The sequence below is a fragment of the Penicillium nucicola genome (genome assembly GCF_028828085.1).
Source record: "Penicillium nucicola strain IBT 29836 chromosome Unknown utg000002l, whole genome shotgun sequence".
In the NCBI taxonomy this organism is placed as follows: Eukaryota; Fungi; Ascomycota; class Eurotiomycetes; order Eurotiales; family Aspergillaceae; genus Penicillium; species Penicillium nucicola.
The window spans coordinates 492,674-505,391 of record NW_026643126.1 but is presented as its reverse complement, the minus strand read 5'-3'; the positions used below and the strand labels follow the sequence as shown (position 1 = coordinate 505,391).

Genomic DNA, 12,718 nt, shown 5'->3' with positions numbered 1-12,718 from the left:
GCAATGATGATAGAATTCGTTGGCTCCTCGTTACAGAAAGCTCTAAAGACGATTGCATTAAAGAGAACCTGGTCTTGATACTTCGCTGAAACCCCAGAAGAAGTCTTTTGTAGGATATGTCATATCTTGAGTCAAATTGGACTGACTAGATATAGTTCAACGCTGGACGTTATGATATATAACTGATGATATATCTGCTGAATGTGCATGCAGTCAGAAGCGTGGTAGAACAGAAGCCTGCATGTCAGATAAATCCATCAAACAAATTACCGAGACATTGAATGATATGTTTCAGCCTCAATTCAATATCCAGCCAATTGGTCCAGTAGTTCACACTAATTTCACCCCATGCCTCGCCTGGAATGCAGATCAACCTAGGGCTTAGGGATCCACTCAGGGGATCGACATGCACTCTAGAAATGGGGATTACAGGATATGCTAGGGGATTCCTAAAAAAGGATTCTCTGTGATCAAACCCAATCATTTCAAAATAAATCAGTAGAACATAGTCATGAAAGATCAAAACAAAGGATGATAGACTATAGTATGTGGCACAGTCTGGTGCCGATCACGTGCAATTGCCTCCCCGACCACTGGTCGACACTTGATTTTTTTTCGCCGGAGGCAAAATAATCTGCATGAGATCTTTGTTTAAGAAATAGAGAAACAGGCCTGCCAGCACCCGCAATACCTTGCACCAGTGCATTCTAGCCCGGCACGAAACCCTCGACACCCTCCGCACCAAGCCGCCTCAGCCTCCGGTCTCCGTTCTTCATTCGCAGATCCTCGACAACTCTATAACAACCACATAGACCAATCCGTCTGAAAGTCCAGCTATTTCAACTCAGAGCCACCATGTTTGAAAACTTCTCTTTCACATCACCGTCTTCACGGCCTGCCCGACTAGCCCTGGACCCAGACGACCGCCTGATGGTCGACGGCGACAGCAACCTCATCTCGCCTCTTTCCTCCCGCTGCCCATCACCGCAATCGCACCGCTTCCGCAATATATCGCGCTCGCGCTCGTCGCACTTCCACCGCTCCCAACAACCCCCCACCTCCGTCCCCTTCCCCTATGACGCAGACCACAAGCGGCTGTCCATCTCGACACTGACTCAGAAATTGCACGAGCATACCCTCGCTACGCCGACTAGCGACAGCTACTCGTTTCAAACCCCCAATCAGCGCTTTGCTCAGGGTCCAGGACAGGGTGGTGGGGGCTACGGCTACGACGGACGATATACGCCCCGCTCCCGGTATGGCGGCTACAGCCACGGACTCGTCCTCACTCCACCGGAAACAGACCATTCAGATGACTCTGGTGTAGACGGCTTCTCATCGCCATCTGCGTCGTCAAACCCAAGTCCGACATTTATGCCGCCGGATCTCCTGTCCGATCTGCCCGAGTTCGGGCTGGATAGTCACCCACACCCGCTCCCGGGTCCGGGCCATGGTCAGAGTCAGAGCCAGAGTCAGAGTCAGGATATCAGGATGCAACGGCAGCAGATTTCCAGGTTACAGTGTAACCAATCTGAAGTGGAAGCCATGCAGCGGAGTCTATTAGCAGAGGAAGGGACTGTAGGAGGTGGCGATCCATCGCGTGAAGAAGACGATTGCCACCCGAGTGATTTACCGCCACGATTGTCGCCGCGGCGGAGGGCTGTTACGCTTGCCCGATCGAGGTTTGGACCGGAGACGGCGTCGGATGCGAGGGCTAGGAGGAAGAGTAGTTGTGGGGCCCTTTTGTCGAGTCGTGTTGATAAGACTCATTTGAGTGGGTATGCTGGGATTGGGAAAAAGAGGAGTGATAATGGGCTTCGACGCAAGAGCCTTGTTAGTGCTGCTTTGGCTTCTATGGTTGAGAGGGAGTGAGGATGTTGTTTATATCTTTGTCGAGTGATACCCTTTTCTTTTTCTGGATATTGAATATATTATAACCTTAATGCCAGAGATATGTACAACTTCTGCGCATTGTCTTTTTTGTAAGCAGCGAGCAAACATCCATGGATTGCCCAGACCTGATCACATAAGATGATCAAGTTCTGTTGGAATGGAATCAATCTTTAGGGACGTTGAGTCAAATATATGAAGCAAGTAATATTTTTAAGGAAGAGAGCAAGTGATATATGTATACAACCTGAGTCTCAGACTCGGGCAAGAAGTAATAAAAAGTGTCTCGTAGAAACAACAAACAAGAAGAAGAAGAAGAAGAAGAAGAAGAAGAAAACAAAGGAAAAGAGTCCAGTCCAGTCCATCAATCCAAACAATCTGCGCCATATCCATATCCCTCTCCAACCCCCATTCATAAGTCATGCATTCGCAAAAACGCAAGTAATGAACCAAGAGACTCCCAGAGCCAAGTAATCGAATTCCCAGAATCCGATAAAATCCAACAAAACCCAAACACCAGCAGCAAAGAAGCCGATCTAATTCCCAGACCTCCAACTGAAGAACTTCCTCAGCCCCTTCCTCTGCGACAAAGACGTTTTCCGCTCATCGCTCTTCCGTCTCTGAAACTCAAACCGGGGACTCAAGTCCCGATCCCGCTCCCCAGTCCTGCGCTGCAGTTCTTCCAGAGCGCGCGCGGATCCACTCGCACTCCTCAGCCCCATGGTGTCTGCATTGGCGGCTGCGAGGACAGACTGCACGTGCGGGTCTAGGTAGATGGGGTCGTAGCTGTATGGGTCTGAGGGGGAGGGAGGGTGTGAATAGGAGGTTGGGGTCGAGGGTGTTGAGTAGTGGTTGGTGTGAGTGAAGGGGTGGGGCTTAGGGTACGGGTATGCGGACATGGTCGAGGGGTTGGTTGAGTCGAAGGGGGAGTAGAGGGGGGAGTTGATTGGTGTGGCCAGGGGTGTTTCTTGTGGAGTGTTGAAATCTTGTTCGAGTTCGTAGAAGATGCCTCTATCGCGCTCGTTTACTTGGGCCCATTCGCCGTTGGCGTAGACTGGGGAGCCTGGTTCGCCGATCTCGCTTTCTTCTGAGAAGGTTTGTTGGGAAGGGGAGACGGGGCGGGAGTCGGTTTCTGTGTGTGAGAGGGCTGGTGGGTTGGTTTCTGAAGATGGGGTGGTTGTTGAGCCTTCGGTGTATGTGGTTGAGTGGTGGGTTTGGTAGTCGTCGTTGTCGGCGTTGGTGTCGTTGTCTGTGTCGGCGTCTGTATCTTGGATTAAGTCGATGTATGAGGCGGGCTCATCTTGTACAGATTGGCTCCAGTGGCTGAAGTGTGGGTTGTAGGGGAATTCTGATAGAGAGCGGACGTGGTCGCGGATCCCAGGCGAAGACGAGGGGATATCCGTTGCCTGGGGTTTGGGGGTAGAGCAATCCGGTTGCATAGAAGCGTATAGCGAGTTGGTAGAGTAAAAGGATGGCAATGAAGCATCCGTGAGCTGGGACAGGGACACCCGGTCGAGTCCTTGCTCAAGAGAGAATGCCGAGTCTCGGTTGTCGAACGGGGCGTGTACATCGACATCTTCAATGTATGAGACGATCCGAGCAAGATCCAGCGACTTGCGCGGATTCAAGATCTCAAAGCAGGCACCACCGTGCGAGACGGTGGGAGCGGCCTGCGTGTGAGCCAGCATTGAGTCTGACTTTTGCTGATCTCTGGCTTTCGCTTCAGCCTGGGCCAGGGCGTTCTTTTGAAGCTTCTCTCGAAAAGTGTTCTGTTCTTGTTAGCTCGTTGCCTTGTTATGGTGTTTCAGGCCACTCACCAATCGCTTCCTATTATTAGGCCGGACACGAGTCCCGTTCTCTGAGACAACCGTCACTCGTGGGGATTGCGGCTGGAAGTGAACTGCGTAGGGATGTCAATAAATAAACCAAAGTCAAAATTCCCTGTGATCAATCCACTAACCTGGCTGAGCTTTGCCGATTTCGGGCTCTTCACTCCAGGTTGAGATCACACTGTGCGAGTAGGAAGGCGACAGTGGAGGAGTCGATGCGCCGGAGGAGATAGAGACAGAAGAAGGAATAAGAGCAGGCGAGCTATTCAAATGCAACGCCGCGGTCTTTCGCTTCAATTTCCCACTTGCATGATCGACGGGATCCGCAGAAAGTAACTTGCGGCAATCATGGAGTGATAATGACCCCGTGATAGATCTGATGGGTCTCCTCGCATCCAGGGGCGTACATGCATGCACATAGCTGTCCGGCAGCTCCCAGTTTTCAATCTCGTTCATGATCTGACGAGTCTTTCTTTTCTTTTTTAATCGTACTCCTAATAGCGCTTGTTCTCTGGAGGTGTTCGTCGCTTAGACTAACATATCGTAGATCGAACCCACTTCTCCACACTAGAAGTGATTCGTCAGATTGGGGCTGCAAGGGGAGGGAGGGGGAATTCTTACCGGTCACAAAATGCAAGGTACAGAGATTTGAAATGAAGAGATTCACGAGGAGAAACAGGATAATTAAAGTCTGAGAATCACAGAATGCGGGATGAACGGAAGTGCCTGGCTTCACCATGTCCACCTTATCCACGTTACCCAAAACCCACATGGAAAGACCAGAACTAGAAGCCGACAGACCCAATCAGGCCACAAGGGTTTCCCGATCAGGACGAGTCCAGACTCACTCAGGAACACTGGGTCTGGCGAACCGTGGTTGACTTCTTCATGTAGACGTCATGATGTGAAAATTCAGAAGAGAGAGAAAATCGAGATCCGAGTTATCAAATAGTGGAAAAGTCGGTGAAACGGGGATATCCAAGCACACGAGAAAAAAACAATGATAATAGTCCAGAAGAACAAAGAATAGCTTTGTACGGTCCGTACGGAGTCCACAGCTCACACATCACCTGCATGGATCTAAGATCTCCCTCCAAAAGGATTTAGTGCGCCCCTAACCCTCTTAGTGCCACACCCTCCCGCAGTCCTCCCCCCAATCACCGTCCACAGACACCACATTGACATGAACGACGACAGAATTCCATGATCCAGTCGGCGTCCAGAGCGAGCACCTGTCTGACCAGGCTGAAAGCGAGGCAAGAGGCGAGCAATTGGGCAAAAACCAACTTAGCCACCCTGATTGGCCACACCCTCGAGGACGGATGATGAAACTACTCTATTTGTCTCGGGCACTGGGCCCAGTGGCGAATGGGAATTTTCTGCAAATACGCGCACTCGATCCAGTTCCCAGCCTCGGAGCCTGGGACAAGGGTGTTGGGATGCAGGCTCTGGAGTACGGAGTACGGCATGTACGCATCATACCCTAACTTGCTCGCTGCATGGTACTTGCATGAGGTCCATATCGTGAAACTTGGTACCTGAGTCGGAGGTAAGGGTTAGACTTTTTTCCCTCTCGTCTCGTTCGTGGTTTCCTGGCGGTGTTGTCCGCCGATGCCCTATGGGGTATGCTCGCATCTTTTCATGAATCGGCGATCCCGTTCATCCAGACTTGTTTCATGATTCATGTCCGCTACCGCCTGGTTGGTTCGGAGGGGTTTGGATCGGTGGTACGGGCTTTGGAATTGGCAACTGGTCCTCACAGAGGTCTTCGGTCCCTTGTTCCTTGGGTAGGCACAAGGCACTCATGCATATCCTCAAGCCATTCGCAATGGTAGTACGACTGCATCCCCCAGTTGAGAGATCGTCACACATGCAGAGACGTTCTTCGTTTTAACGGGTGGGTTTGGTGATCGCCCAAAGTTACTTCTATACACAGTCCACACCCTCTTCTCGCAACACGAAGTGGCAAAGTGCCCCGTTCCGTGACCATGCGATCGGGTTCAGTTTCTATTTCTGTAGATTGATCGTTGGTCATTATAGGGCGGTTGACTTTGATGTCCGAGTTTAAACAAGTTTATTCAAGTTTATTCACAACACTCCGGGACTCCTCAGTCATGCAGACTAAAAACCGAGAGAACAAGCAATTTACAAACGTCAGTGTGGTATCGATGCGAATAAGCAACGCAATAAAGAAATCAAAGATCAAAAATAAGAAATAAGAAATAAGCACGCGAAGAATCAAACTCAAATCGGTCAGCATCGGCCGAGATGCTTCATGTAGGGGTTCCTCGATCCGACAAGGGCAAGCCCAGCCACCTTCGCCGGCACTCAGTGACGCTTATACTTCTGTGGGGGTGAAAAAAAAAGATCAGCCACATACTCTTAACTCGTAACCGTTAGGAACACCCCTGCCAGCCCCGGAGTCGGGACCAGTCGGGACGGTCGGGAGTTCGTGAAACCACTTACATCTTCCATTTTGCGCCGATTACTCGGGTCCAAAGTATTGCCCGCACCAAGCAGAGTTTGTCCCACAGCCCTGGAAACGCCGATGGCTGGTCTGAGAATGACCGTCGGTGCCCGTTTCAAGACTGCTTTTGCTGCTGCCTTGGCACTGCCGCTTTCGACTACTTCGCCTGGTACGGCGACGATGGCGTCGCGTGCGAGGAGGAGATCGCGCTCTAGTCCGCTGAATGCTCCCCGTAGACCTTGTACCACTCCGACCGGTTGATCCGCGTACAGGGAGATCTTCTTCGCTTCGTCCTCGTCGGTGTTGTCATCTTCGGGTAGGGCGGATGGGGTCGTGAGGAGGTCCTCGGCGCCTTGAAGGACGGTCTGGGTGCCTATGGCTAGTTTGGCGCCGAGTTTGACCAGCTCATTAGAGGTGGTCTTGGCGAAGGCTAGGGCGCCCTTTTGGAAACTGCGGACTATCCGGCCATCCTTTTTGTACTCGCGCATTGGGACCACGACTAGATCACGGACGCCGCTGCCGACGTTTACCAGGGACCGGATTGGGGCGAGACCGGCTAGAACGCCTGGGAGTTGGTTCTGCTTCACGTCTGGCATCCAGATGTCGTTGAGGGTTTGGCCCATTCGGTCGAAACCGGAGATTCCGTAGATGATCACATGTCGTAGAACCATGTCGGCGCCGTCTAACACAAAGAAGTTCATGAATTCGGTTGTGCGGCCGGATCGGAGGCCTGCATAGTCAACCCGCTTGGGTTTGAAGTCTAGTTTGACTTGCACGGCGTTGATTTCAACGCGCTGGAGGAATGGAACGTCGCCGGGTGTGCTATTCTCTTCGATGCCTTCATCTCTGAACTCGAAAAATCTGCTCATGAAGTCGAGCGCATCTTGATCGACATGTAATCGGAGTGGGAGAACGGTAGCCTGTTAAAATGAGCCGTTGGTCTGGACAGTAAATGCTTTATGTAACTTACCTTTAGAACGATTTCAGACGCAGCTAGCTCTGGAATTGGTTTCACTGTTAGGATTTCAAGGTGAACCATACTCATTCCGCTCTCCTTCTCCCCAGCTTCATGCATGTAGGTGGCAAATTTCTTCCACGTCGAGGTTGGAACATGATCGTATATCTCCAAGTCCTTGACGCGGACATCCAGTGAGCTTTGTGTTTCCTCTGAGTCTGGCGGAAAGAGAACTAGATCGGCACAGACACCTTTCAACTCGAACGTCATCTTATGGTGTTTGCTCCGGTGCAGACGCAGCTTTTTCTCCCTCTTGGAATTTGTTCGACCCTGGCGGCTGGAAGCGCCAGTGATCGTGGTGGATGTTGCATAACTGCCAGTTTCGCTTGTCAGATCATCAATGTCGTTGTTGATCTCTCGGTGAAGTTCCCGTGGATCTTTGTTTGCAGGAATGCCGATATATATCGAGTTGAAGAGGAAGTCACCGATGACAGACTCCTCTTCATCGTCCATTGAAGGTGATACCCGAGAACCCCTGGCACGCCGCTCTGTAGCCTTGGTCTCCACATCTTTGACAGCTTTGGAGATTGTATCGCGGGTGCGTTGCCAGTCATATCCATCAAAGAGATTCCAAATGACATGCACATCTCGTACTCTGACTCGAAGTGGACTCCGCTGGAGCTTGGTGTCGTTGGAAAGACCGTATGTATTCTGGGTGGAATCCCATCGATGCGCAGTTCCACCGACAGCGGACTTCTTTGCAAAGTGATCATCTTGGAAATCTAATTCCCCAATGCTTGAAGAGACTTGGTACTGGGAATGGAAGCTGTCCAGAAGCTCATGTGAACTCGTCTCCATGCTTCCACCGGCAACAGCAAAGTCCCGCTTGACTGGATAGAAATCGCTGACGTATTCAATCTCATCATTTAATTCATCTTCCTGGTATGGCTCTTCAGAGATGGTTGTCAGGTCATCATGGTCATTATCGGGATGAGGATCAGCCGCGAAAGCATCCCCAGTAAAGGAAGCAAACATGTCTTGAATAGGCATGACTTCTGTTCGATATTTGACATTGACGTTGGGTGGTGTCGGAGGCTGAAGTCCATTGATAATACTGATGAGCGTCTGGGTTGAATCTGCACATGTCTCTAAAATCAAGAGATCATCTCTCAACTCAACATCGAGTGACTTCGTACCATCCTCGCCAAGACGAGCCAACTTCACGCCAGCTGTTGCTGATGAAATGGACGAAACAGGAACGTAGCCATTGTCTATATACGCCTGGGCCTGACTGCTTTGAGATACAGCAGATTCACGCTGGTGGAGATTCCCAGCGTTTCCGTTGTTGGATACATCATCAATTATCATCAATGATGCCTTCCGGATATCCAACGATGCTTCGGCAGATTCCTCTCCATGCATGCTGCCTCCGAATTTGGCGTTGGTAAGGACAGCAAGACCCTTCGCAGGGGAGTTACGAGGATTCAGGCCGAGGACGCAATCTCTGAAGACGACGGAGAGTTTTAGCGGCTTTACTGGTGACTTGGATTTGCCACTCATGGGTGACCCTGACAATGGCGATGGCATAGAATGCTCCGCGAGATTGGCAATAGAGTTGGCCATATCACTAGCCAGGTCTCCACTTGTTTTGTCATTGCCGAGTCCGAGGAAGGCCACGACAGATGGTATCCTGTACTCGACAAGCAGATTGTGCAACTTGATCCGGTACGTAGGATCCATCTCATCAGGTATGAAACGTGCCATAAGAACAGGCGGTCGTGATTTGAGTGCCGCTTCAAAATTGCTTGGTGGCCACAGTGCCTCTCCAACCAGCTCTTCGTCGTCGTTCCGCTTCACGGTAATTGTTCCGACTTGAGCTGCTGTCAACGATGGCATGGTAATAATTGCCACTTCAGCGTCAGTAAGGTGACAGTTAATGTCACCGACCTCGCCACCAATGTGCACATGCCCAGTCAACTCGCGAATCAACACGAGGGTAAGAATACCAGGACGGTCATCTTCTGGGAGATATTTGGTAACATTCGAAAGACGGCTCAGCTCAACGCCGAGGGATGAGAGAGGCTCTAAACCGCTGACATCAGAGATCACAGCCTTGACTCCTGTCACTGTGACACGAAGAACAGAGCCTTGTCGTCGCTGTCGTAATAGAGTATCCAGCATGATATCGTCTTCTTCCTCATATTTATCCTTTGACGGAGTAATCAACTTCAAAAGACGATCAAGATCAGGCTCCTTTGGTGCAAAGAGGAACTCAACGCGAATGTTGTTAAGGGTAATCTTGGCCGGAGCGTCTGCTGAGTCGTTCAGGAGAAGCGGTCCAAACAATTTCGCCTTGTCTACTTGAATGCCAATGCCTTCAAATCTGCTAACGACTTTAACAGCGGTCGTGGTTAGTTGAAGACAATGTGTTTCCCCAATAACGTCCAGCAATATCCCACCGACTCTAGCGTTGACCTTCCATAGCGGTGAATCACTCTTCACTTTGTCAGGAGCAGGAGCAGGTGTTTCGAAATGTACGCCACGTCTCTTCGGAGGTGGCTGACCACCCTTGACAGTTGAGACCGATGAGATGGAACTTCCAAGCTCAAGAATTGTACTCAGGCCACCCATCCATCCCAAGACTTCTTCCAGGCGCTGCAAATTCAGATTTACATGGAGCGGCAGTGTCGAAATATCAACCTTGGCCAGGTTGGGTGACTTGACTAGAGAGATCGTGATGTCGCCTGAAGAAGCCGCAGTATCACGAGTAGATTCACGCATCTTTAATGTCTCGTTGAAAGAGATGAGGTCTTCAGAGGCAAATCCAAACGCAAACTTCCACACATCAATTTTCAACTTCAAGGCAGAGTTTTGAGATTGAATTCGACCATTAAGACCGGATGCTGTGATACGAAGGATGACATCTTCCATGCTGTACGGAAGCGGCAGAGGTGAGCCACTTCTCCCCGGCGAATGGACATACCCGGTGACATGTTCAAGAAACTTGACTGAAATATTATGGATGACCAGATGTAGAGGCGGCATGGGTAGTGGGTTTTCGGGCAACTGCTTCTCAGAAAGGTCATTTTCAGCCGGGCTAAAAGCATGCAAGACCTTTTGCCCTATCTTTGATACGAGCCAGCCAGTTGCAATATCAAAGTGCACAGAGGCTGAAAACACTTCAACGGCGATTTCATGAAGACTCGTGCTAGAGCTCGTTTGATGTGTCTCTGGGGTCTGATGATCTCTTCCAGATGCGGGCGAATCGGTCGATCGCCTCTCGGCCCTGGTAGAGGCATATGCCTTGGAAGCGAATAGGCTATCTTCCACTGCAGAATCACGGAAGCTGACGGTGGAATCAGTAAGATCGCTATCTGCTCTCTGTCTGGATGGATTGGGTGAATGATAACTGGACACATCTTCCTCGGGAGGATCGAAAGTAGATGGCACCCAGACCAATATTCTGTCAAGACTGAAGACTTGTTTGTTGGTTTCATTGATGCGGTGGATTTCAGGTGAAGATGGAGTTGATGCTCTATCTCGGTGCACAAAGGTCTGCTCTTGGTGCTCTAGAGCTTGGTCGACAAAGTACTCCTGTGACGGAACGGCGATCTTCGGGGTATCTGAATCATTGGGCTTTGGAATTGATTTCGTATTGCCTGAGCCAATGTTCATAGAGTGATAGCCAGATGCGCTGCTCTGGTCTCCTGCGGAGTTGTATGATTCCCATGCTCCAGGCATGTTTGGCATGAAACTCTCACTCGGCTCTTGTCTGTTGGGTTCCTGACTAATTGCACTCATATAGAGACTCTGTGCTTCATCATGAGAGAAGTACTTAGACTCCATGAGGTCGGCATTAGGTGTGACATCTTGTGAATCTGTACTGCCACGTTCAGAGATTGGAGAAGAGGTATGAGAAGGCTGTGGCGCTGCGCTAATATGAGATCTTTCATTATATTCGTTGTCGTCGTAATCGTTGAGATCGTGCACGGGCTGCACTGTTTCGTGAGGGTTTGACCCCGTCTGGCTCTGACCTGAGTCATAAAGATGGCGCACGTGAAGACTCTCTGGTCGAAGTGAAGCTTGTGAATAGTGTTCGGCATCGTAGCTCAGATTCATGCTTTCCGGTCTGGGGAACGAGTCACTTCTTGCGCTTTGTGCTAGTACATCTTCGCGGGGTTGTATAAACGGCGGCTGCCCGTCGTTAAAGTCATCGAATTGATTGTCAATGACCGAGTCAAGATACCCCGGATTGTCTTTGAATGGATCGTCTCCAAAAATCTGGGAGTCGTCAGCATATCCACCATGCTGGCTACCCTCGGAATCTGCATCGGAGAAACGGCCATGGGAGAAAGTAGATGCTTCCAAGCTATGTCCAGTAACATTTGAACGATAAAGATCTTGCGGTGGTTCAAATATAGTGGATTGCGTCATGGATAGGGGTTCCGGGTCCGACTGATCCAGTAAAGGATGTGATGGTGATGGCGCTCTGCTTGACGGCTGACTCTCCTTTGAACGCGTTGTCATCGGCGATGGGGGTGCTGCAAATCGGGAGTAATTCGAAAATACCATCGGGTCCGAAATCAACCCAAAATTTATGCCCGAGATCGATATGAGTCGTTTCCCTTCTCGTAAAGGAAGTCCCTCCTCCGGACTGGCTGTGTGCTCAGATACCCCGTGGACATCGAGTTCTCCGACACTCAACAGACACGCAACGGGGTCTGGTTTGTTTTCCGGTTGTCTTTTAGACATCCCGTCCTGTTTCAGCTCCATATCCACCCGGACAGCAATATTCTTAATCGAGAGCTGTAACCGGTCCACAACGCCCTTAACAAAACCGGCGACAAAGCTCGGTAACGATGTCGTCTCACTTCCGAGGCCAAGCTCATCCTCATCGTCATCACCGTAAGCCAGGGGGTCATGCTGTAATACTTGAGACTGTGACGAAATAGCAGCCTTCAACTCATCCCGCTCCTCCTTCGGCTCAGACTCAAGGAACGACTGGGCCAGATCAGTCGCCGTAGGCACAGCCGCCGAAGCAGACTTGGATCCTCTCTCCTTCCCGTGTTTCCCGAGACTCGACTCGTCTGATAATAACCGAATATGCACGTCGATACCACTGGCTTCGCAAATGACCCCGCTGCTGTAGATATCGGCCGGGATGGTTATTCTTAGGAGCTGGATTCTCGCCTGGAGCATTTCACACGATGGCGGAAGGTTTAGAAGCGAGGCTAGTTTCTATTCAAGACAGAGTCAAACGTCAGTCCACGCGTTTTCCACTTCATAGTTGATGGTCAACAAATGGGTCCTCCTCCCCGCGGCCCGCACCCGACATCGAACACCACTCCAAGCTCTTCAACTTGTGACTTCACACTCACCTCTACTTTAAGCCCAACATCTCGGAGCTCGACTGTACTTCTTTGGCCCCAGCGGATGCCCAAGTTGTCCAAGTCCAACGCCTCGGTGTCAACCAGTCCGACGCGGGAGAGGGCATACTTGAGCAGCCGCTTCTGAAAGAACGACGGTAGGAAGTAGCCCATCGTATGTGAAGAGCCTTGAACTGGCTTCAAAGGTTGG

At 50.6% G+C, this 12,718-nt stretch overlaps 3 protein-coding genes across 3 annotated transcripts; 1 reads left to right on the top strand and 2 right to left on the bottom strand.

The window, feature by feature from the left end:
• Nucleotides 1-855: 855 nt before the first annotated feature.
• N7511_001943 (uncharacterized protein) lies at nt 856-1,872 on the top strand (the record flags this gene model as incomplete). Its single annotated transcript, XM_057124368.1, has 1 exon — nt 856-1,872. One exon carries the CDS (start codon nt 856-858, stop codon nt 1,870-1,872), a length of 1,017 nt encoding a protein of 338 aa, XP_056986527.1.
• Nucleotides 1,873-2,426: 554 nt separating this feature from the next.
• On the bottom strand, nt 2,427-4,175 carry N7511_001942 (oxidoreductase, short-chain dehydrogenase/reductase family; the record flags this gene model as incomplete). Its single annotated transcript, XM_057124367.1, has 3 exons — nt 2,427-3,659; nt 3,708-3,790; nt 3,851-4,175. The coding sequence occupies 3 exons, from the start codon at nt 4,173-4,175 to the stop codon at nt 2,427-2,429; spliced, it is 1,641 nt and encodes a 546-aa protein (XP_056986526.1).
• Nucleotides 4,176-6,101: 1,926 nt separating this feature from the next.
• Nucleotides 6,102-12,681, bottom strand: atg2 (uncharacterized protein; the record flags this gene model as incomplete). The annotated part of the gene is made up of 3 exons (XM_057124366.1): nt 6,102-7,106; nt 7,157-12,379; nt 12,520-12,681. The coding sequence occupies 3 exons, from the start codon at nt 12,679-12,681 to the stop codon at nt 6,102-6,104; spliced, it is 6,390 nt and encodes a 2,129-aa protein (XP_056986525.1).
• Nucleotides 12,682-12,718: the final 37 nt, after the last annotated feature.